Source organism: Centropristis striata, chromosome 19 (assembly GCF_030273125.1).
Source record: "Centropristis striata isolate RG_2023a ecotype Rhode Island chromosome 19, C.striata_1.0, whole genome shotgun sequence".
Lineage (NCBI taxonomy): Eukaryota > Metazoa > Chordata > Actinopteri > Perciformes > Serranidae > Centropristis > Centropristis striata.
Window position 1 is genome coordinate 35,563,892 of NC_081535.1, and position 26,187 is coordinate 35,590,078.

Below are 26,187 nucleotides of genomic sequence, written 5' to 3' on the forward strand. Positions count from 1 at the left end.
AAAATTGGGGTGTTCTGAAACTTTTGAGCGGTAATGTAAATCTCTTTCCTCTGACACTAAACTGTAAAGGGAGTGGTCAGTGCCTTGGTCGAACAAATTTTGATTTATCTTTTTTTAAATCATGATTTAGGTGCTTCCCTGTACGACATACTGTAGCTATTGTTTCAAGATATTATGCAATAAATGTGATTTCCTTTTAAGAGTATCATGGGAGAATCTTCAGGTACTGTCAACTTTATAACAATCATGCATTTTTGTAATTTGTAATAAATAACTGGTGATTAAAAAGCTGCATAAGACTTCCTCAAGTACTTTATTTTAAACTTTTGGTACTTTTTCTTTACTTGATAAGTAACTAAAAAACTGCAACTACAAAATATAAATAAAATAGTTAGTAGTATAACTAGTATAGTATAACTATATATAACTATAGTAGTAATATAGTAAGTTTATGTATATGTAAAAGAGTATAATACTTTATAAGTATTAAAGTCTTAACACAATAATGCTTCAGAATTTTTAGCATCTTTTACTTTTGGTACTTTAAGTATATTTTGACTCCAAAGTATATTTTGATGCTTTTACTTTTATTCCTGACTGCTACTTTTACTAAATAAAATACATTTTACCTAACACGTTTTTCTTTATTTTTATTATTATATTGTTTTATTTTGTTGCTTAATTTAACTTAACATTACTTTGTTTAATTTTATTTTGCTTTGCTTATTTTCTTTCTTATTCTATTTTGTTATATTTTACTCAACATACTTTTTTTTATCTTGCCCTGCTTCATTTCATTGATTTTGCTTTATTTAATTTAATTTATGCTTTGTTGTATTTGATTTAGATTTAACATATTGTTTTATTTTTCTTTGTTTCTTTTTATGTTATTTTGCTGTTTTATTTTATTTAACATTACATTATTTTTTTTTGCTTTGCTAAATTGTATTTTTCATTTGCTTAATTTTATTCAGCTTAGTTTCTATTTTATTTTACTAAAAATTATTTGTGTAATTTAATTTTGCTTTATTTAATTACATTTTTGCTTTGTCTTGTTTTATTTTTAATTTAATTTTTAACTTTTTTTGCTTTGTTTCATTTTTTAACTTTAGATTTATTTTTCTAACATTACTTTGTTTTATTTTGCTGTTTTATTTCAGCTTTCTTATTCTATTTAGTTATATTTAAGTTATTATTATACTTTTTTATTTTGCTTTGCTTTATTTAATTTTTGCCGTGTTTTTTATGTTCCTATTTTACTTTACAATAATTTGTGTAATTCAGTTTTGCTTTTTTTAGAATTTTGAATTTTTAACATATTTGTTTTATTTTATTTTTATTTCATCTTTAACATCTTTTTAAAAATTATTTTGTTTCGCTTTGTTTCATTTTATTTCATATATAATAATAATAATAATAATAATAATAATAATAATAATACATTACATTTTTCTAGCGCTTTTAAAGGTACTCAAAGACGCTTATATATATGTTTTGTCTTATGTTATTTAGATTTATTTGATTAATTCAGAGTAATTTAAGTTTATTTTAATTGTACTGTTTTGAATCTGCCACTGGATGGAGGTACAGTAACAGGTTAGACAACAATTTTCAGGCAGTAGAAAACACGGAAAGTTCCACTTTTATATTAAACTTTACATCTTAAGAAGAAAGAAACAACCCTTTTCTTTCTGAATAACCTAAAATGAAAGGAGGCATACCACATTTTCATGTACAGTTTATGTAATTTACAAGTTGTGTATTTTCCAGCTGAGGTGGAGAATGGTAAACAAAGGAGGAGCTCTGCACCAATCACAAAGCGGGAGACAAAACTGTTGTGATGTCACGGCGCCTCTGATTGGCTGAGGCGGCAGAGCACCCACAGGGAGGACTGTCTGCTGCGTGTGCGTCTCTACTTCCCTTTGAAAAGTTTTAAATGAGCTTCTGACCGACAGTGTCGCTGCAAAAAGCAGCCAGACGTCATGTTTCTGGATGGTTTCTCTCTAATGTGCGACCGAGCTGCGTTCAAGCTAAAATCAGCTGTTTTTTAAAGGGACCCTGGCAGGAGAGGGGCGTTCAGGGTGTGTCGGGAGGTTTAAAAACGCAATTTTTTTTTTTCTGTGTGTGTTTTTCTTGTTCTTTGAAGTGAAAGCAGAGAGAAAGTTGAGGCTGAAACCTGAGCAGCAGCATGCCGGGGAACGGAGGGGTGTACGCGGCCAAGAGGAGGAAGAAACCCGCTCAGAAAAAGTGAGTTTTAATGTTTAATAACTTTATTGTTTTGTGTCACCGCAGGCTATGAAACAGGCCTGAACTATGGCGGGGTTATTGCAGGTCAGTGCCGGGGGATAAATCAATCATCACCGAATTAATTACTGTGTAATTATTAATAGATTAATAATAACACCGTTTACTTTGTGTTTACACATCTGCAGGGTTGTTGTTTTTCGTTTTATTTTGGTGATTTATGATTTCCGGGCAGAGGAGGAGAGAGGGGGGGCAGGTACAGTTCACCTGCAGCAAGTGTCACGTAAAGGTGATGACGTCAAGGGCAGATAAGGTGAGTCCGGCAGGTGATGGTGGGAAATACTCAAACATGTCTTTGTGCAGAATAACACAATTAAAAAGACATAAATCATTTTTAAAAAAAAAGGTAATGCTTTATAATAAGGTCCTTAATAACCATTAATTAACAAGTAATAAGGCATTGTTCTCGCTTTAGATCCGGTAGTTGCAAAAAGCATAGTTAACTTATAATAGATGATTATAAGATCATATATTTGAAGTATAACCTGAACAGGTTTATATTGCAGACGACTTATTACTACATGATGTGTGCTAAAAGTTTGATATTTGGTTAAATACTGACACATACAGCTAAGAAAAAAATGGTTTAATGCGGCAAAACTCTCAGAAGATCAATCTGAATATTTTATTTTGGTTTTTTAGCTCAGTTTTCCTGCCATGCTCTAAAAATATGTACCTCACAGGAGATATTTGTGTTGTAATATATTATTTTTATTGAAAAAATACTTTAAACATGTTCCAGTTCAGTAGTTTATATACATGCCAAACTTCCAGTTTATCCTTTAAGCATGCTCTTAATACAGACAGGATCATTAAATTAGGGTAACGCTTTATAATAAGGTCCTTAATAACCATTAATTAACAAGTAATAAGGTCCTTAATAACCATTAATTAACAAGTAATAAGGTCCTTAATAACCATTAATTAACAAGTAATAAGGCATTGTTCTCGCTTTAGATCCGGTAGTTGCAAAAAGCATAGTTAACTTATAGTTAACTTATAATAGATGAGCAATAAAGTATATTTTAATATCAATAAGCAAACAAAATAAGATTAATAAAGGCATGGCAAAGACATAATGGGTGGGTCATGGGTGTTTGTAATGCCATTATTAACACTTATATAAGGTTATAAACACACAATAATGTTAATAAGCATCTTGTAAGGACTTACAAGGGCCTTATTACTTGTTAATGAATGGTTATTACAAGGACCTTGATATAAAGCTTATATCACTGAAATAGGGGTTAAATTAACCTTTTAAATGTCCTGAAAATACTCAAAAATTAGGGGAAAAAACTTCTGGAAAGAGCCGAAATCAGTTGTTTGTTTAATCATTAGAAAATTAATTTGACAGCTATTTTGATAATCCAAATATAATATTTCACATATTCTATATCTATATCTATATCTATATCTATGCCTTTTCCATCTTCTTAAATGTGAGACATTTGTTTAATTTCTCTTTCTTTTACAGTAAATTGAATATACAAAATAAGCAAACAAAATAAGATTAATAAAGGCATGGCAAAGACATAATGGGTGGGTCATGGGTGTTTGTAATGCCATTATTAACACTTATATAAGCTTATAAACACACAATAATGTTAATAAGCATCTTGTAAGGACTTACAAGGGCCTTATTACTTGTTAATTAATGGTTATTACAAGGACCTTAATGTAAAGCCTTACCAAAAAAAATCAGATAAATTGTTTTTTGAAAATTGGAATAAAATGGAATGTATGTGTCATAAATATTGTGAGGGGGAATTGGGTCTCCACACTGTTAAAAATCTTTGTAGAAATAACAGTAAAACACTGTCAAATACATCAGAAATAGGGCGTAAAATAAAAAATTGTATATCACCATATTAGACACTTTTAATTAATCAAAATCAAATCAAAGAATAGCACAAAACTTTTACTTTTTTCTGCCATAAAGTGGAAGAAACACACAGTTTTGCTGTAAAAATATAACATTTTCATGCAAAATTTATGGAGAAATACCATGATGTGTGAATGAATGACACAATTACCCTAAAAATAACAGGAATACTCAGTCTAAATTACAGTTTTTGCTGATATTTACATTTAAATTTAGAATTGAAAATCCACTCACTGTCATTTTTACGGTGAAGTTCTGGCAACCACAGCTGCCGGTATTTTACCGTAAATTAAACAGATTTTTTTTACAGTGCACATGCTATACACATTGAACTATTGACATGTTTCCAGCCTCTCCTGTCCTCTCCTCTCTGCTCTGTGTAAACAGCCTCTCCTGTCCTCTCCTCTCTGCTCTGTGTAAACAGCCTCTCCTGTCCTCTCCTCTCAGCTCTGTGTAAACAGCCTCTCCTGTCCTCTCCTCTCAGCTCTGTGTAAACAGATTTTCAGTGAATATTTGTCACATGACCGTTCGTCTCAACAGAATCAATCATGTCTTCACAGTGTCTCTGAGGAGCAGAATTTAATGTTTTTTACATCACATGTCATGATAAAAACAAATTAAATTACAAGTGAAATTCCAGATCTGCAGGTTTCTTTCTTGCACTGTCCTGTACCTGAACAGGTGCCAGGTAAAGGCAGGTATTGGAGTGTTTTGTAAACATTGTAAAGGCTGCAGGCAGACTGGAAACTGTTGTTAAACCCTTAATGTAGCGATGTTGGGAGACCTGGTGTCAGTGCAACAGATACAGTTTGCAGATCGTTCAGAAGTTTAAGTCTGGATAGAAACATTTATATAAAGAGAGTCAGTGGTGGTTCTACCCAGGGGCCTCCAGGGGCCACTGCCACTGTGAAGAAGCCTTTGGCCCCTGCTGTGGCCCCTGTGTCAAATTAATAATAAAATGATCAATTTATAGCAATGAACAATGAACAATGGAACAATTCTTTTTTTTGTTCAAACAATATCTCATTGTACACAAAAGGAACCCAGAATGTTACACTGTATAATAGTTTAACTCTATGGAGTCTTATTGGGATATTTTGTCTATTTTTGAATCCTTTTCATGTCTTTACATGTCTTTTTTGGTCATTTGTGTCTTTTTTGTGCCTTTTTTTTGGTCATTTTGTGTCTTTTTTGTGTCTTTTTAGTTATTTTGTGTCTTTCTTTTGTCATTTATGTGTCTTTTTTGTGTCTGTTTTAGTTATTTTGTGTCTTTTGTCATTTTTATGTCTGTTTTAGTTATTTTGTGTCTTTTTTTTGTCATTTTTATGTCTTCTGTGGGGGTTTTTTTGGTTATTCTGTCTTCTCATTTTGTGTCTTTTTGTGTCTTTTTTGGTCATTTTGTGTCTTTTTCAAGACATTCAAAGATTTTGGATTGCTTAAAGATTCAGATTCAGATTCAGATTTGACTTTATTAATCCCACAGTGGGGAAATTTCTTTGTTACAGCCGCAAAGTTTCACACAATTTTTAAGATAAAAGATAAACAATAAACAATCTAAGAAAAGACATTTAACAATATACAAAATATACAATAATAATAATATACTATATACAACTTAGTGCAAATTAAGTGGAGAAATTCAAAATCCATTTTTGAATCCCATGTCTTTATGTGTCTTTGTAAGTCATTTTGTGTCTTTTTTGGTCATTTGTGTCTTTTTGTGTCTTTTTTGGTCATTTGTGTCTTTTTGTGTCTTTTTTTTTGGTAATTTTGTGTCTGTTGTTGTGTCTTTTTTAGTTATTTTGTGTCTTTTTTTTGTCATTTTGTGTCTTTTTTTTGTCATTGTTATGTCTTCTGTGGGGTTTTTTTTGTCGTTATTCTGTCTTCTCTTTTTGTGTCTTTTTTGGTCATTTTGTGTCTTTTTCAAGACATTCAAAGATTTTGAATGCTTAAATATCATCTTTGCCATTTTTTCATGTGCTAATGTGCCCCTCTGATTAAACACTGGCCCCTCCTTGGCCCCCACAGTAAAACTGGTCTAGAACCACCACTGAACAGAGATCAGAGAAATGACGACACTATAAAAAGCAGCTTTATACTCTGCATCCGTTTGTGCCACATTACAACAGGAGACACTCTATCTGCCCGTGTAACCTGACTCGGCTGAGACTGGCAGCTCTGCACCCAGAGCAGGTCAGACTTATTGTTCAGCTCAGCGAGCACGTGCAGCGCTGGAATGTAACTAAATACATTTACTCAAGTACTTTTCTTATGTACAGGAGTAGAGGTAAATATTGTTCTTTTTACTCCACTGCATTTAGCTGCCAGCTTTAGTTACTTTTCAGGTTAACATTAACATGAAAAATTAGCCTGGCTAACACCAGACTAATCACAAATGAGATTCCTCCAGTTCTCGCTTTCTGCAAGATTATTTATTTTCACGCTTTATTCCCCCTCATGTCATTCAGCCACACACATCCACTGATTTTATGGGCAATAAACAAGCTGCTGGGGGCTCCGCTGTCCCCCGGCTCGTAGCCAGATCACCGGCGTTACGGTAGCGGGGCTAATAGCGGGGCTAGTAGCCGTGCTAGTAGCCGGGTTAGTAGCGGGGCTAGTAGCCGTGCTAGTAGCCAGGCTAGTAGCCGTGCTAGTAGCGGGGCTAGTAGCTGGGCTAGTAGCCGGGCTAGTAGCGGGGCTAGTAGTGGGGCTAGTAGCCGTGCTAGTAGCCAGGCTAGTAGCGGGGCTAGTAGCCGTGCTAGTAGCGGGGCTAGTAGCCGTGCTAGTGGCCGTGCTAGTAGCGGCGCTAGTAGCCGTGCTAGTAGCGGGGCTAGTAGCGGGGCTAGTTGGTAGATTAGTAGATTAGACTTTTTCCAAATCCTGTCAGAAGCAAGGCTAAAACATCCTTTTTGGTGGTGAAACAGGAGTGTAAAGTCAAACGTTCATCTTTTAAAATCAACTTTCGCTCTAAACTATTTAAAACACCATCTACAGCTAAAGATTTATGAGAAAAAAGTGGGGGAAAAGCAACTCTTTTCTCCCAGATTCACCACTTTAAATCTCATAAATCTGCATTTTTTTCTCGTAGATTTGCCACTTTAATCCCATTAACTTTTTTCTCAAAATATTATTTTCATATGTTTATTTTTACACATTCTGACAGTATATAATATCCTCCAATATTCTCTAGGGTTGAAATTTGGAATTAGCAAGTATTTCAATGAGTGTCCTATTAAGGGTTAACAGCTACGCTGGCTTTATTTATTTACTCCCTGAGCTGTTTTTCTTTTATTACTTTGCTTTTGGAGGTTTTCCCTCCTCTCTCTCTTCTCTTCATCTCCTCGTTCCTGCCTGTTGTGTTGTTGTCTCTCCTCTTCCCTCCATCTCTCCGCTCAGATCTCTGTTCATGCCCCGACACGTTGCAGAGGAATTACATTGTGGTAATTTGTAGTAATAAAGGCGCAGGCCAAGTGGAGGATCAACAGACTCAGGCCGTCCCAGAATCACCATGTAACTCTGTTGTTAGCCACGTTTACCTCCACTTTGCTCCACACTCAAATATCTCAACAACTATTCATGGATTGCCATGAAATTTAGTACAAATATTCATGTTCCCCAGAGGATGCATCCTGCTGACTCTGCTGATCCCCTGATTTCTTCTAACTCAGCTATTCTCAACCTTGGGGTCCCGACCCCAATTGGGGTCGCGAGATGATTTCTGGGGGTCATCAAATCATTTTGGAAGTCAGCTCTGTCTCCACTGTGTTAAAGTGTTCATGTGTTTTAGTCTTTTTGGTCTTTTTTTGGTTGTTTTTTCAGTAATTTTGTGTCTTTTTTGGTCATTTTTTTTTTTTTCTGGTCATTTTGTGTCTTTTTTTGCCCATTTTGTGTGGGTTTTTTTTTTAGTAATTTTGTCTTTTTTTGGTCATTTTGTGGTCAATGTGTGTCTTTTTGGTTATTTTGTGTCTTTTTCTGGTCATTTTTTGTCATTTTGTGGTCAATTTGAGTCCTTTTTGCTTAATTTTATGAAATTTTTTGGTCAATTTGATTCTTTTTTTGGGTAATTTTGTGTCTTTTCTGACAAATCCCAAATTAGCAAGTTATTACTTTACAAGGAGTCTCTGGCTTGAAGCTGACTGTTACAAAAAAAATATATAAATGCACAGACAGAGAGATGTTTTAGTGGTTGTCTGCTTCATTATTCGTCCAAAATTCGTCGTATCAACTGAGTTTGTCTGATCTGAACTGTGAGATTGTGTTCAGTGAGCGGGGGTCGCCGACAACATGCATGTTAAATTCGGGGTCGCGACTCAAAAAGGTTGAGAACTACTGTTCTAACTAATGAAACTAGCTCTTCTCGTCTTCTAACAACAGACTGAGAGCTGCACTCTGAGCCTCTTGCAGCTCCTTTGATGTGGCTCTCAGTTTATTTGGGCAGCGGCCCACATCGTCTCTTACTAATTCAAACACTGGAATTTTTTTCAGACGTTGTTACAGGATGTGAAAAATCTACCAAAAACTCCCACTTCCATTCAAGATGGAAATTCCAGCCGTGTGGAACAAGTTTTAGCAGGCGAGCGTCCCTCAACATCCTCTTTGTGTCTCTGCGTCCTTTCAGTGTGAAGCCGGCGCCCGTGAAGACCAACCCGTCCAAACGGCACCGGGACCGCCTGAACGGAGAGCTGGACCGCCTCACCGCCATGCTGCCATTCTCCGAGGAGGTCAGAGGTCGTCTGGACAAACTGTCGGTGCTGCGGCTCAGCGTGGGATACCTCACAGTCAAGAGTTACTTCCACGGTCAGTGACCTCCGCCTCAAAGCTCGCTGGGGCCACTTTCTACATCTCACAATGTGATTTATTGCACTTTTTACTTCACGACATAAAAAACATTAAAACACGACAAGAACAACTGAAACAGTCAGTTGATTCACAGGATATGAACCATCAAAGTGGTGATTAATAATAGTTTGACCCTCTGAATCTCTGAACGGGAGTTTCTGGGGGGTTTTTCAGAGAGAAGAAGTGAGAATTTATAACATTTGTCTTTTGTGCAGTTAAACACTGACATCCACTGCAAGTATAATACACAACAAGCAGCAGCATCTGAGCTGCTAATCCAACCGCTTAACCCTTTATCAGGCAAAGAACTATATTTGGTAGTTAGAGTCAGGTAATATTTGAGAAAAAAGTTGCAAATTTACTAGATTAAAGTGGCAAATCTACAAGAAAAAAAGTTGCAGATTTAAGAGATTTAAAGTGGCAAATCTGTGCAAAAAAAGTCGCAGATTTACGAGAAAAAAGTGGGAAAAAAGCAACTTTTTTTCTCCCAGATTCACCACTTTAAATCTCACAAATCTGCGCATTTTTTTCGAGATTAAAGTGGCAAATCTACGAGAAAAAAATGCGCAGATTTATGAGATTTAAAGTGGTGAATCTGTGAGAAAAAAGTAGCTTTTTTCCTTATTTTTTTCTCAGAAATCTGCAACTTTTTTCGTGCAGATTTGTCACTTTAAATCTCTTAAATGTGCAACTTTTTTTCTTGTAGATTTGCCACTTTAATCTAGTAAATTTGCTACTTTTTTCTCAAAATATTACCTGAAGTTACCAAATATAGTTCTTTGCCTGATAAAGGGTTAATGATATTTGGATCTCTCTGTATTGCTGCAGAATGCATGACTGGAGGGAAGCCAAGTTTTTGAATGCAGGACTTTTACTTGTAGTGGAGTATTTTCACAGTGTGGTACTTTTACTCCAGTAAAGGATCTAAAGTCTTCCTCCACTCAGAGTAATACGGTTGTGTGTAACCTAAATATTGAAAGTGAGAGACAGTGTGTGTGTGTGTGTGTGTGTGTGTCAGGTGTGCAGATATGCAGCTGCAGACATTTTTGTGGCAGAGCTGCGAGTGTTGAGGTGTCAGAGCGGGAATCTGACTCTGTGAATAATGAATAGTGGCTGGAAACAGGAGAGAGGCTGCAGGGAGAATGGAGTCTGAGCAGAGGAACATGAGACAGACAGACAGAACAGTAGGGCTTTATTCTGACGCTTTATTCTGACACACACACACACACACACACACACATAGTCAAGTATATATAGTACCAGGTGGAGGTTGGTGTCCAAATGTGAAGTGACTGAATCGTCTTCCTGATGAGTTTCAGGGCTTTTTCTCACATTTTACTCACTGTGTCCTTGTATTTCACTGCAATATATATAATATAATATAAAATCTATAAGTCCTGCAGCTGTGTAGAATCAGCACAATCAAGGCTAGAAGTGGGAACAACTAAAACACGTCTTTGTGCAGAAAAACACAGTTATAATGACAGAAACACATTTAACTGTTTCCAGCCTCTCCTGTCCTCTCCTCTCTGCTCTGTGTAAACAAATTTAAGTTTAAGTTTTAAGCTTCTTTTGGTTATGGAGGCTTTCATAACCTATGATCCGTTGGACATACTGTTGGAAAGTTCACATTTGCGACGATAATGCTTGTTTTTACAGTTATGGAAATTAGATTATATTCACAGGAAGTTTAAAACATCTTTCCTGTTTCCCTTTTAAATGAAGGAATCCCTAATGTTTAGTCACCCATATAGCTAAAACTCCTACATTTCTGAATCTTTCATCAGACTCTCTCTGTCTGATGAAAGATTCTAGATTAAAGTGGCAAACCTACAAGAAAAAAAGTCACCGATTTAAGAGATTTAAAGTGGCAAATCTGTGCAAAATAAGTTACAGATTTACGAGAAAAAAGTGGGGGAAAAGCAACTTTTTTCTCCCAGATTCACCACTTTAAATCTCATAAATCTGCGCATTTTTTTCTCGTAGATTTGCCACGTTAATCTCATAAACTTTTTTCTCAAAATATTATTATTTTTTTATTTTATTAGGGTTTTTTTTACACATTCTGGCAGTATGTAATATCCTCCAATATTCTCTAGGGTTGAAATTTGGAATTTGCAAGTATTTCAATGAGTGTCCTATTAAGGGTTAAAGTGGTGAATCTGGGAGAAAAAAGTTGCTTTTTTCCCACTTTTGCACAGATTTGCCACTTTAAATCTCTTAAATCTGCGACTTTTTTTCTTGTAGATTTGATCTAGTAAATTTGCAACTTATATTACCTGAAGTTACAAAATATAGTTCTTTGCCTGATAAAGGGTTAAAGTGAAACGATGCAGTTCCTCGAGAGAAATATAAGGGTTAAATGTGAAAACCAGGACTCTTCCACCAGCTGTTGCCTAAATACAGGTTAGCCTTTTACCAAATTGCACAGTAAATGGTGCCATCGAGGCCACAGATTTTTAAAAAGCAGCAGCAGGGTTTTCTCCTGGTTCTTTGTGCGCCTCCTCGCTCTCTCTCCTCCTCTATCAGCCGGCCGATCGCTCCTGCTGATGGAGCAGCGAGGAGGCCGGAGGCTCCGAGGCTCGCTGGCACGACATGAGGGCTCCTGACCAGCTGAATGGAGACACGCTGCAGCTTTAACTCACCTTTTTATTTATTATACAACCCCCCTCATGCTCTGAATTCTTGTTATGTTAGTAACTTCAACTTACTGCAAGGTTTAGAAGAAGGTGAATTAAATCAGGACACAAAGAGAGAGCTGGAATAAGCAGAATATGCTGGTTGAAGTCACTTTATCAGATGGAGGTTTTATCTGCATCAGCACGCTCCGCTCCGTTATCTCCGCTCTGCTTTGATGTTCGCCCAGTCTGACATCACAAACAAGCTGCCAAGAAATACGCTCAAACAAGTTGATGTTTAGGTGTTGAACTCACATGCAAATCTTATGTAATTATTTGTAAACTGTTTATTTTTTTGTTGTTAAACTTTTTATTTGAAGAAAAACAAAACAGCACATACACTACTGGTCAAAAGTTTTAGAACACACCAACTTTTCCAGAATTTAATTGAAAATGATGCAGTTTAACGTCTCAGTGTACTCTGAAATTAATGCACATTTGCAACATTTAAAATTCTTTATTGAGCATGATAGTGTTTTGAAAGTTAAAAAAAAGATTCAAAATCACATTTTATGTTGGACTAAAGGACTAAAAAAAGACACAAAATGACCAAAAAAAGACACAAAATGACAAAAAAGACACAAAATGACCAAAATATTTTTATACCTCTTTCCTCTTTCCCTGCAATTTGTATATGTACTTGATATGTTTGACTTAATATTAATCCATCTTATAGTTGTTGAGGTATTTCAGTCTGGACTGTAGCGACTTTACTAATGTGGCCATAAAAGTGATTTGTTTTTTGCAGAAAGTCGTCTCTGTAGAGTTTCTCCTGCTGTCTCAGCTAATCTTCCTCAGCAGTTTCCTCTGATTGTGGAGGATGTTTGTTCAGCAGCTGATGTTTGGGTCCGTTATGATTCGATGCTTAAAAAGAACACGATACTTTGATACGGTCCCCTTTTGTTAGCTGATTGTTGAAGTGTTTTTGTATGTTTTTACATCAAGAAGAAGGAACAAAAACAGAAAAAGGAGCTGTTGTGTTCGATCAGCAGTTCACAAACTTTTTTTAGTCATTTTGTGTCTTTTTTTTTAGTCATTTTGTGTCTTTTTTTTTTGGTCATTTTGTGTCTTTTTCTTAGTCATTTTGTGTCTTTTGTGTCTTATTTGGTCATTGAGTCTTTTTTTAGTCATTTTTTGTCTTTTTTTTTTTGTCATTTTGTGTCTTTTTTTTAGTCATTTTGTGTCTTTTTTGGGTCATTTTGTGTCTTTTTCTTAGTCATTTTGTGTCTTTTGTATCTTTTTTGGTCATTGTGTCTTTTTTTAGTCATTTTGTGTCTTTTTTTAGTCATTTTGTGTCTTTTTTGGTCATTTTGTGTCTTTTTTTAGTCATTTTGGTGTCTTTTTGGGTAATTTTGTTGTTTTTTTTAGTCATTTTGTGTCTTTTTTTAGTCATTTTGTGTCTTTTTTGGTCATTTTGTGTCTTTTTTTAGTCATTTTGTGTCTTTTTTTGCCATTTTGGTGTCTTTTTTGGTCATTTTGTGTCTTTTTTTGGTGATGATTTCAAAGTTCTGGAAAAGTCCCATGTTGCATTGCAACACTCCCACATGTATTCTGATGCATTTCATTGGCCAAGAGACTGAAAATAGGTGGAAAAAACGACAAATACTACAAAACGACGTATCCGCTTTCCCAGCTTAAATGGGTTAATACAGCTTGATGTTCATTTAGTAAATTATGTTCCCATTTGGAGTAAAATAGACAATGAAGCAGGCGAGGATTAAGGGTGTTACTGTGTGGTCTCTGATAGGATTAGGCCAGTAAATGCCCAGTTTTACTGCTTGAATCAGCTTTGAATTAGAGTTTAGCGATTCTACTAAACTTGTATTATATAGTATTGTAAACTTGTACTTGTATTTCCATTCTATGCAGCTTTATACTTCTACTCCACAACATTTTAGAGGCAAATGTTGTACTTTTAACTCGACTATATTTAGCTGCCAGCTTAAGTTACATTTCAGATCAAGATTTAACATAAAAACATTTTAAAGTGATTATGCATTTTATAAATAAAACCACATAAAAGTATACTAAATAGTCAAAATTAGTTCTACCTGGACAACATTGAAATCCAGCTTACATAAATACATCAAAAATAATAATTAAATGATATACAAGGTTGCTCATGAAGTTGAAATAAAATATTTTTATACCTCTTTCCTCAGTACTTAATCCCTGCAGTTTGTATATGTACTTGATATGTTTGACTTAATATTAATCCATCTTATAGTTGTTGAGGTATTTCAGTCTGGACTGTAGCGACTTTACTAATATGGCTATTTTTTTGCAGAAAGACGTCTCTGTAGAGTTTCTCCTGCTGTCTCAGCTAATCTTCCTCAGCAGTTTCCTCTGATTGTGGAGGATGTTTGTTCAGCAGCTGATGTTTGGGTCCGTTATGATTCCATGCTTAAAAATAACACGATACTTTGATACGGTCCCCTTTTGTTAGCTGATTGTTGAAGTGTTTTTGTATGTTTTTACATCAAGAAGAAGGAACAAAAACAGAAAAGGAGCTGTTGTGTTAGAGCAGCGCTTCACAAACTTTTTTTAGTCATTTTGTGTCTTTTTTTTAGTCATTTTGTGTCTTTTTTTAGTCATTTTTTGTCTTTTTTTAGTCTTTTTTTGTCTTTTTTTAGTCTTTTTTTGTCATTTTGTGTCTTTTTTGTCATTTTGGTGTCTTTTTTGGTCATTTTGTGTCTTTTTTGGTCATTTTGTGTCTTTTTCTTAGTCATTTTGTGTCTTTTTTGGTCATTGTGTCTTTTTTAGTCATTTTTTTTCTTTTTTTAGTCATTTTGTGTCTTTTTTTGCCATTTTGGTGTCTTTTTTTGGTCATTTTGTGTCTTTTTCCTAGTCATTTTGTGTCTTTTGTGTCTTTTTTGGTCATTGTGTCTATTTTTAGTCATTTTTTAGTCTTTTTTTGTCATTTTGTGTCTTTTTTGTCATTTTGGTGTCTTTTTTGGACATTTTGTGTCTTTTTCTTAGTCATTTTGTGTCTTTTTTTGGTCATTTTTTAGTCCTTTTTTGTCATTTTGTGTCTTTTTTGTCATTTTGGTGTCTTTTTTGGTCATTTTGTGTCTTTTTTGGTCATTTTGGGTCCTTTTTTGGTGATGATTTCAAAGTTCTGGAAAAGTCCCATGTTGCATTGCGACACTCCCACATGTATTCTGATGCATTTCATCGGCCAAGAGACCGAAAATAAATGGAAAAAACTACAAATGCTACAAAACGACGTATCAGCTTTCACAGCTTAAATGGGTTAATACAGCATGATCTATTATCTTCCCAATTGGAGTAAAATAGACAATGAAGCCGGCGAGGACTAAGAGTGTTACTGTGTGGTCTCTGATAGGATTAGGCCAGTATATGCCCAAGTTTACTGCTTGAATCAAAAACAGAAAAGCAGCTGTTGTGTTAGAGCAGCGGTTCACAAACTTTTTTTAGCCGTGCACCCCCAATCCCCCACACCTTCAAAAAAACAAAATGCAATAAGCTTTTTTATAGCCATATTAAAGGCAGCATGTTTAATCATGCTCTAATGAGAACACACATATAATTAAATAATCACCGTCACAACAATGCGCTCTCACATTTGAATTAATCTGAAACACAGTTTCAATATAATAGTCTAGACGGATTTCAGAATAAAGGCCTCCTATAAGAAGTGAGGAGCATTTATGGTACAAGTCAGGAACCGGCCTACCTTACATATCTCAAGGGTGCTGAGTCCAAAAAAATGGTTCCCAAGCGAAATTTTTAGTTTTTGACCTTCTAATTTGTATCAAATGGCCACCAAATTGCCCATCTTGCTCAGTCATTGGACCATTTCCCCTTAGTTTTTTTGTAAGTAGGTAATCAAGATGAGGAAATTAAGTTTCTGGATCTATAGTCTAGGGTCAGAGCAAGAATATAGTGGAGGCTCAGTGTCTTTTTTATGTATTTATATATATGCAAAATACCAACTGGAACATTTAAAAGTGATTGATTGAATATTTATGTCGGCTTTTAAAAAAACACACAAATAATGCTTAATTTCACCTTAAAAGTTGGTATTTTGCATATATATAAATATACATAAAAATTGTTGTATATACATTGTATATATATACATATATTATATGCATATATATATGTGTGTATATATATGTATGTATGTATATGTATGTATATATGTATATATATATGTATATATGTATGTATATATGTATATATGTATGTATATATGTGTATATATATGTATATATGTATATATGTGTATATATATGTATGTATATATATGTATATATTAACATATATATTTTATTCATTATTAACTTTTGTTTCATAAATCTTTCATGGTCGTTTATATTCATTAATTTATTTATTTAACAATACTGACTGTGAGTGAAAAGGTCCGAACACTAAATAAACCATTATGTATAAAATATAAACAGTGTGTGTCGAGCACAGACTCTTCTGTAGTTTCCTCCTGTGGCCTTCACTGTCCCAGGTGATGCTTCCTCTCATCACCTGGCGTTACCATGGTGAGACCATGTCACCGTAGCAACAGAGTCCAGACTCAGGAAGTGTGACACGGCGGCTGCTCACGTCTGCTTCCTGTGTTTGTTGATAACGAGGTTACAGCGAGGTCACAGGCAGCGTTAAACTCCAGCTGCTGAGTCAGAAACAACACTATTAACCCTTTATCAGGCAAAGAACTATATTTGGTAACTTCAGGTAATATTTCGAGGTAATTAACTAGATTAAAGTGGCAAATCTGCAAGAAAAAAAGTCGCAGATTTAAGATATTCAAAGTGGCAAATCTGCGCTAAAAAAGTTGCAGATTTACGAGAAAAAAGTGGGAAAAAAGCAACTTTTTTCTCCCAGATTCACCACTTTAAATCTCATAAATCTGCATTTTTTTCTTGTAGATTTGCCACTTTAATCTGGTAAATTTGCAACTTTTTTCTCAAAATATTACCTGAAGTTACCAAATATAGTTCTTTGCCTGATAAAGGGTTAAGCAAGTGCTGCCAAAATGAACACTGCCCTCCACACACACCAACACACACACACTGACTGTTTTTAGAGCTCTAGCAGCCATTTCTGCTGATTTTGCAGCCAAACATTTCCTGTGTTCAGAGGTCAACCGTCTGTCTGTCAGGAGACAAACTGCTCTAGTTTCAGCGTTCATATATATATATATATATAATAATAATAATAATGCATTTTATTTATAGGCGCCTTTCAGGACTCTCAAGGTCACCTTACAATAAACAATTAAAAAACAAAACAATAATAATAATAAAACAGCAATGGCAGTAATAATAAACAACAATAAAACAATTACAAATTACAACAATAAACACAACAATGACGAAAGTAATAATGAACAACACTAAAACAGTACAGAGAAAAAATTGTAATTTAAAATATAGTCCTGCAGCTCTTTGGAATATATATATATATATATAAATATATACGCTACCGGTCAAAAGTTTTAGAACACCCCAATTTTTCCAGTTTTTTATTGAAATTCAAGCAGTTCAAGTCAAATGAACAGCTTGAAAGGGTCCAAAGGTAAGTGGTGAACTGCCAGAGGTAAATAAAAAAAGGTAAGCTGAACCAAAACTGAAAAATAATGTACATTTCAGAATTATACAAGTAGGCCTTTTTCAGGGAACAAGAAATGGGTTAACAACTTAACTCTATGGAGTCTTGGGCTATTTTGTCCATTTTTTAATTCTTTTCATGTCTTTGTAAGTCATTTTGTGTCTTTTTTTAGTCATTTTGTGTCTTTTGGTGTCTTTTTTTGTCACTTTGTGTCTTTTTTTAGTCCTTTAGTCCAACATAAAATGTGATTTTGAATCTTTTTTTTACTTTCAAAACACTATCATGCTCAATAAAGAAGTTTAAATGTTGCAAATGTGCATTAATTTCAGAGTACACTGAGACATTAAACTGCATAATTTTTAATTAAATTCTGGAAAAGTTGGTGTGTTCTAAAACTTTTGAATTAATAAGTAATTCTGACTGTGTTAAACATGTTTTAACAATTATAATTTGTTCTTTTACCCTTTGGAGTGTGTTTTTTCTCTATTTGTTCTGAATTATTACCATGGTGTTGGTGTCATTGTTTCAGCACAACCTCTCCTAGCCAGAACAGCATAGTCGTGTCTTGGTTATGGAAAAAGAGGTTGTTGGCGAACATATGAGCTCATAGTTTTGTTAAACGCTGGTGAGGTTTTGAAGTTGTTTGAGCGTCTGAAAAACAGTGGTGATGAAGCTTACTGGCAGCTTTAGTTTCCAGAGTGTGGAGGCTTCCAGCGCTCCCTCCCTGGTCTCTGGCGAGGTGTTTGACTCTGCGTGTGAACCCTTTTCCTCTAGAGGAGAGGAAGGGAGGCAGGGAAGGATGGGAGAGAAGGAGAGGAGGAGGAGGGGAGATTACACACTCAGGTTAAATTAGATTTTTCATTTAAACTGTGCAGCTTTTTTTGATCACCTTTCTGTGTTGCACATTGTGTCCACTGAGCCTAACACTAAACATGTTGATGTTAAACTCCAGTGTGAGCGGCGACCCCCTGAGGAGTCGCTTTCACTTTAAAAACAAACTGCAGATTCTTTCTGAGTTTGTAGAAAGCTGCTCTTGACCGAGATGACGGGGCAAATTCCTGCAAGAGAGGCAGATCCAGTGGGTTTGTTTTAAAAAGGGGGGAGGGAGGGAGAGAGGTGGGAGGTTTGTTGGCGTGCCATAGAGTCATTACTGTGAGGAAAGGAAAGGAGGTTTTGCTTTAGCTGCCTGGATACCAGCGATCACAGATTAGATTACACCAGATTCTGCTTTAAAAAACACTTATTTTTAACACAACAGAAACAAAAAACACTGCTCGGTCCTCTTTGACCAGAATAAAAAAAAACACTTGTGTTGTGAGAGAGTTTCTGGACAGCAAACACAATATTTCATGCTGAATTTGCAGCAATATCTGCATGAAATCTCCCTTTTATTTCTTACACAAACACATGAACACTGTGCAGATAGTATACATGAAAACACATGCTGTATCATTGGGGCCACGGGGCAATAGAGCACTACTGTTATACTGTGGATTTCTTCTTCTTCCTCTTCCGGACGCAATTTCGTCCCGCTACTAGTCCTACAACTTAAAGAGTTGCAGGACAAATTATACATCAAAACGTGCGGTTTGATCGGGATCGGTGTGCTATTACTTTTCTCTACGGAATATGAATTTTTCGCGACGTAAGTTGTGAAAAACTGCCCAAAATTTTGCATTGAAGTGTATGGGACGGCCGGAAAAAATTAGAGAAAAAGAACAATAATTGCAGATTTTTAAACGTCTACTTCTCCGGCATAATTTCACCTAGAGACTCCATTTAAACTTTAAACAGTAGACACAAGTCTTGTGTATCGGTGTATTAATCCACGTTTCGATAGGTCATATAGTTTTTTATCAATCCCTGTTCAATGACCATGATCATTTTTGGAGAAATTCTGAGATTATAATGGGTGTGTATCGCACGGAATGTTCGTGTCACAGTGTGTGACATCATCGCCAGAGTGTAGAGGGAGAGAAAAAACTGTCAAAAAATAAATTTGAAAACTGCGCTCCAGGCCGCAAATTCCACTCTACAGAAATAATTTATACATAGAAACGTAGGAAAATTAGTCTTCTCCCTCACAATCCTCTGGTAAAGCTGTCAGAGTTATAGTTTGGGCGTAGGACGCACAGATGCACCACTAACACCACCAACAGCCTCATTGGCTCCCATATTAAAAACGCAGGAAGATTTCTGAAGAAAAGCATATTTAACAGTTTTTCAGATCACTCTTACAAAGCTATTTCTTAATTTTTCTTCACAAAAATCATATGTAGACGTTCAGGAAGAACTCAGGGCGCTCAAAGTGAAGTCGGATCAATGATAGGTATTATGGTTTTGCCAAAAATGCTTTCTGTTAGAGGCCAGAAATTCCAGTCTGTCCACCTCTGCTGTCACTGTGTCGGAACATTCTACAGCTGCAGTTAATTCTGTTGATTGCTCTGCTCTGATTGCCTTTGATCTTTTGATGTGATTACAGTTACAGATACACAGAATTGGTCACATTTTTTGTCTTTACCGATATGTTAAGCTTTTTATTTTCTTTTGGTAGCTTTCGGACATTGACAATTAATCTTTTGAGTTGTTTTTTCTTTGTTTTTATGCAGCAGCGCTCCAGAAGCACACAAGGTCGGCTCCTCCTGTGTCTGCAAACGGAAGAAACGGACAGTCAGTGTCTCTGGATGGAGTCAGTTTCTCAGAGGGGGAACTCCTTCTGCAGGTACAGCAACAAAACACTAGATTAAATTTATTGGTGTGGAGGTATTTTTAAAGACATGTTTATTCAATTTTGCATTTACAACACAGAACATGACAGTGCAGACATAACATGACAGGTTAAATGAGTAGCTAAGGCCCCATCCTTCAGCTCTCACCACCTGATACAACGGAGAAAAACAACAGCAGATACTTAAATAAATAAATAAATAAATAAATTAATAAATAAATTAATAAATAAATTAATAAATAGATAAATAAAAGAGCATTAAGGGTATCAAACTGTATAAAAAACTGAAAAGGGAAGCATACATGAGATGTATTTTCTGGGATTACACTCCATTATGAGACATTTATTGTTGGATCCAAAAGAGCAAAATATTGTGGCATTGCTTGTGTTTAATATCTGTGGATGTAATTTTGTCTCATTTCTGTTATTCCTGCAGGCTCTAAACGGTTTTGTTTTGGTCGTGGCGACTGATGGAACCATCTTCTACACATCTCCGACCATCCAGGACTTCCTCGGCTTCCATCAGGTAAAAACTGTGACACACTGTGTTGTACTTGTTTTCATTATGCACCAAAACACTGAGTGATATTCCTTGTGTTTCTGTTCCAGTCTGATGTGGTCCAGCAGAGCGTGCACGAGCTGGTCCACGTGGACGACAGAGAGATGTTCAAATGTCAGCTGCACTTCGCCCTCAACCCCTCCGACACTAGAGCAGAAGGTCCCAATTCAACTTACCTGTTGCAGATATAAAACATGTTTATTCTTTTTTGTTTTTGGTCCCAGTTAGAGAGTGTTTTTATTTCCTGCAGGCGGCCAGTTGTTGTCTCAGTACATCCCTCCAGAGAACTCGTCTTTCCTGGAAAGAAACTTCTGCTGTCGTCTCCGCTGCCTCCTGGACAACACCTCTGGCTTCCTGGTAATTTATTTAAAACATCTGGTAAACTAAAGCAGTAGTTCTCAACCTTTTTGAGTCCCGACCCCCAATCTCACACGCACAGTTCAGATCACCCAAAAAAGAAACAAAATGACCAAAAAAAGGAAACAAAATGACCAAAAAAGACACAAAATGACCAAAAAAAACAAACACAAAATTACCAAAAAAAGACACAAAATGACCCAAAAAAGAAACAAAATTACCAACAAGACACAAAATGACCAAAAAAACCTCAAAAAGACCAAAAAAAGGAAACAAAATGACCAAAAAAGACACAAATTGACCACAAAATGATCAAAAAAAGACACAAAATGACCAAAAAAATACACAAACTGACCACAAAATGATAAAAAAAAGACACAAAAAAGACACAAAATTACCAAATAACACAGAAAATGACAAAAAAACTAACAAAATTACCCAAAAAAAAGACATTAAGTGACCAAAAAGACTAAAACACATTAACACATGAACACTTTAACACAGTGGAGACAGAGCTGACTTCCAAAATGATTTGGCGACCCCCAGAAATCATCTCGCGACCCCAATTGGGGTCCCGACCCCTAGGTTGAGAACAGCTGAACTAAAGGTCTGCAGCTCTGTAAGGCTGCAGTGTTTGGGGATAAATGCTAACATGCTCATGTTTAACAGATATCATGTGCATGAAGTTAGACAAATTAGATTTACTTTAACAAAATATTTTCACCTCACATCACTTGTTGAAATGCATGAATATAACTACGTCTCCTCCTCCTCCAGGCTCTGAACTTCACCGGGCGTCTGAAGTATCTGCATCTGCCGGGAAACAAAGCGTCTGACGGGACGGCGGCTCCTCCTCAGCTGGCTCTGTTCGCCATCGCCGCTCCTCTGCAGCCTCCTGCCGTCATGGAGATCCGGACTAAGACCCTGATCTTCCAGACTAAACACAGGATGGACTTTGCTCCTCTGGGCATTGACACCAGGTGGATCTCTTTATTGAATTTAACACGATAAACCTTTTCCAGACCTGCTCCTCTAACAGCCTGTCTCTGTGTGTTCTCAGAGGGAAGCTGGTTTTAGGATACACAGAGATCGAGTTGGTCACGACGGGGTCTGGATACCAGTTCATCCACGCTGCAGACATGATGTACTGCGCTGACAACCACCTCCGGAGTGAGTTATACTACAATACGCTACTATCAGGCACTTTCTGCCTCTTCAGTGCTGTTATTAACCCATTAAGGCCTAAAACGCCTGGAAAAAAAGCCTGTAAAACCTCTGAAAGAACCCCCTAAAACCTGAAGTTTTTCTGGAAATTCACCAGAAGATTTTTCAGCCTCTGTAGCAGATAGAAATGAAATTCAAAAAGTATTTGAGAGCTTATACCCGTGGCTTTCATGAGAAGTTGAGTTTATTTATCCAAACCTTCAATAAAGTTTTTTAAAAAATCAACAAACTCAGCAAATGTTACATTTGACTGAATAAAAAATCCTATGCATAATACTAATACATGCCCATTAGCAAGATGCTAACATGATATGACCACTGGAAGAAATAGACATAGTTCTTATTACCCTACTGTAAAAAAAAATAAAAATAATTATGATAATAATAATAATAATAATAATAATACATTTTATATATTGCAGTTTTCAGGGTATTCAACGACGCATAAAGTAATATAAGACATAAACAGTCATGATTTCTTATATCATCATCACAATCAATTATTATTATTAATATTAATATATTTTTAATAATATTATTATTATCTCCAGATGGCCACAAATCTGTCTGTTCTTTGGTGAAAATGTCGTCTAAAAACATATTCCTCATCCATAAATGCCGGTCGATTGGTTCCGAGGGTTCAAAGTCGGATCAGCAATAAAATCATCGGTGCTGTTTTCATCAGATCTCTTCCGTCACTTACTGCTGAGCTCCTCCGCTCATATATATATATATATATATATATATATATATATATATATATATATATATATATATGCCTCCACTATAGTCGTCTTCCTCCATGATTTCAAAGTTCTGGAAAAGTCCCATGATGCATTGCGACACTCCCGCATGTATTCTGATCATGATTCTGATGCATTTCATTGGCCAAGAGACCGAAAATAGGTGGAAAAAAATACAAATACTACAAAACATAAATGGGTTAACTGGACTAACATCTCCTTCATCTTCTTCCTCAGTGATGAAGACTGGAGACAGCGGCTTCACCTTCTTCAGGCTGCTGACTAAAACTGGACACTGGCTGTGGGTCCAGGCCACCGCCAGGGTCGTCTTCAAGGGACGGAAACCGGACTTCATCGTGGCTCGTCAGAAAGCCCTCACGTAAGCTTCTTACTGTTCAGGGCTTCATTTCTACTCAGGTCTTGATAAAAATTGTAACACTTTACAATAACCGTCATTTATAAATGGTAAACAGATAGTTTATTAGTGTTTAATCATCATTCATAAACCGTATATAGGCCATTTAAAATGGTAAATACATAATTTATTAATGTTTAACTAACTAAATAATTTATAAATGACAAATAGATGGTATATTAATGTAAGTTTATAGTTACTTTACCATTAAAATTATAATTAATAGTTTATTAATAGTTTTAGTTGCACTCATTTTAACATTTTTAACATCATATTAAGTATTTTAATGATTTTGAAATGATTCATATACCTTTAAGAAATTGGTTTGAAACATTTAAAGATTAAATATGTATAGCACTTTGTAAATGGTTAATAATTGGTTTATAAACCATCTATAAACATTACTTAGTTGGTTATTGTAAAGTGTTACAGATAAAATCTCTATGAGCATTGTCCTCTTTACCCTTTTTCTTCCAAAAACAACTTTCAGGTTCCAATATGAATAAAACAAGTTTTCTTTCCTTCTAAACACTCCTCCTCTTCACTCTGGACTCCCTTCTTGTCATCATTTTGTGAAAAGATTGTATTTAAAAGTTTATCAGAAGCTCATATGAGGCTTCAGCTGTCTGAGTTAGATAAATCAAGTGAACTTCCTCTAAAGTTTAAGTGTTTTTAAAATAAAAGTCTCTTTTTTTGTTTTGATGTTTTCACTGCAGCTCCAAAGGGAAAAACAAAGACACAAAAAACACTATCTTTTGAGAGTTGTCCGTCTTATATTGATTTTCAAGACAATTTCCCCCCGCATGTTTTTCTGGTTTCATCTGTTTTAATTTCTCATAAAGTCATAGGATTTTGGCTATGAAATGGAACATGATTTGATTTGAGAGTTAGTATATTAATTAATTAACCCCACAAGCAAGTTTTGAAGGCATGTTTTCTTTTAAAAAATGCCAAAAATACACCATTTATCATAGCCAGAAACTGTAAAAACAGGAAAAAACTTGGACTGAAATACAGGCAGAGCTTGTACAGAAACAGGAGTAAAAAAAACACACCCTGAAATCTGAGGGTGTGTTCAGAGGATTAAAATGGTGATAGAACAAGTAACTTTATTCTAAATAGGTATTTGTTGGAACGATATAAATGTACAAATGGATAGTTTAGTTGTAGAACCTGGGTTTTTTATTGTGGGGGACTCTTCTAAAGCCAAACCTGCTCCCTTCATTTAAGACTTTTAAAGTACTGTATTATATATATATATATTTTTTAATTAACCTCGCTTGTCTATTTTTCCGTAGAAATGAAGAAGGAGAGGAACATCTGCACCAGAGAAGACAGCAGCTCCCGTTCAACCTGGCCACAGGTGAAGGCGTCCTGTACGACGTCTCTCTGGAGTCCATGCCGAGTCCTGCTGGCTCCCCGGGCCCCACAGAGCCCCCGGCAGAGAAACCTCTGGACCCCGCCTCCCTGCTGGGCTCCCTCCGCCGCCAGGACCACTCCATCTACACCCAGCCGCCGCCGCCGCCGAGTCCTCCGCTCGCCATCTTCTCCCTGGTAGAGGACGCCGACCTGGACCAACCACAGCCGGCTCTGGAGCGAGCCTTCCTGGACAGCCACGCCCTGCTCAGCGTCCCGGGACAGAACCAGGCCTCGCAGAAGAGGTCTCTGACGGGGGACCTCACCTCAGACGCCATGATCGACTCGTTGGAGCAGATTCTGGAGGATATCGGGGACGGAGGGATCGAGGGGCTTGACATTGAGGAGTCGGAGCTGAGGGAGTGGGAGGAAACCCTCGCCAGGGTGAAAGTAGACCGAGAAGACGCTCCGAGGGAACTAAACCACATCCTGGCCAATGATGTCTTCTCATACGTGGAGGAGGCTTTGAGGAGAGAGACCGGCGGCTGCTTGCAGGGCTCAGATCACACCGTGGCACATTTTTCTGGCTCGATCAGCAGTTTACAGCATCCTGAGTTTATGGATAACGAGGACAGGTTGTTGGGTCGTCCTCCAAACCTTCTCCGTGGCAACCAAATGATTCCTGACGGGACACAAAACTCTTGGCTCGTACGAGACACAAACACCAGCAGCAGCCGTCCGCCCGGCTCGGATTTGACCAACCAAAGTGTTCAATATGCAGCTTCACAGCAGACGTGCACGCTTCAGAGTCCAGCAGCGTGGCCGCAAAGTTTTCAGCACCAAACACTGATGCATTCCTTACACATACCGGGCGGCGTGGACTCCATGTTCCTCCCACAAACGCATCGATTATCCAGCAGCTGCATGTATGAACAGAGAGAAGGTCACATGCTGAATCCTGCTGCTGGTCCTGACAGACGGAGTCGGCCTTTCCTGGGACCGCCGTGCTCCAGAGGAACCACACAGTCTCCCTTTTTCCCGCCACATCCCGCCACAGGGATGATGCAGTCAGATTTAAGGCAGCATCATCATCATCATCATCATCATCATCATCATCATCAGAGTGGAGGCAGCGCTGGCCTGAGATCAGCTCCGTCAGCTCCTGGAAACGGATCATTACAGTCGTCGTTCTTCTGCTGGAACAGTGGAGCTCAGGTAAAATGAGGTAGAATACATCTATAGTGCATTATGAGCGCATTCATAGTGCAGATAGTCAAATCAATTATACATAAAACAAATAACCATTTGCCTTTTTGTTTTAATCTCCATAACATATATCTTTATTGTGACCAGAATAGTGATGTTAGACAACAAATTCCATTTCAGATTTGTTTTTAAGTAACAAAATGATAATAAATCAATAATAAATAAATAAAAAAATAAACTGCCTCATTGGAGGGCTTCTCAACAACCTACTGTAGCTTCAAAACAATGAAAAACACACTTATGTACT

General features: G+C 36.4%; 1 protein-coding gene across 1 annotated transcript; it reads left to right on the top strand.

Annotated features, from left to right (window-relative positions):
* The first annotated feature begins 1,798 nt into the window (after positions 1-1,798).
* LOC131992183 (aryl hydrocarbon receptor-like) lies at positions 1,799-26,187 on the top strand. Its single transcript, XM_059357667.1, has 10 exons — positions 1,799-2,247; positions 8,808-8,986; positions 19,902-20,014; positions 20,457-20,546; positions 20,630-20,738; positions 20,830-20,936; positions 21,714-21,916; positions 21,997-22,106; positions 23,141-23,282; positions 24,617-26,187. Exons 1-10 carry the CDS (start codon positions 2,189-2,191, stop codon positions 25,896-25,898), a joined length of 2,394 nt encoding a protein of 797 aa, XP_059213650.1. The 5' UTR covers positions 1,799-2,188; the 3' UTR covers positions 25,899-26,187.

What these genes read in the sequence shown, in the direction of transcription:
- LOC131992183 (XM_059357667.1), top strand. Translation starts at nt 2,189, where the DNA reads ATGCCGGGGAACGGAGGGGTGTACGCGGCCAAGAGGAGGAAGAAACCC. An exon ending in CGCTGACAACCACCTCCGGA is followed by an intron (nt 22,107 to 23,140) that starts GTGAGTTATACT and finishes CTTCTTCCTCAG; the next exon opens with TGATGAAGACTGGAGACAGC. An exon ending in GCTCGTCAGAAAGCCCTCAC is followed by an intron (nt 23,283 to 24,616) that starts GTAAGCTTCTTA and finishes ATTTTTCCGTAG; the next exon opens with AAATGAAGAAGGAGAGGAAC.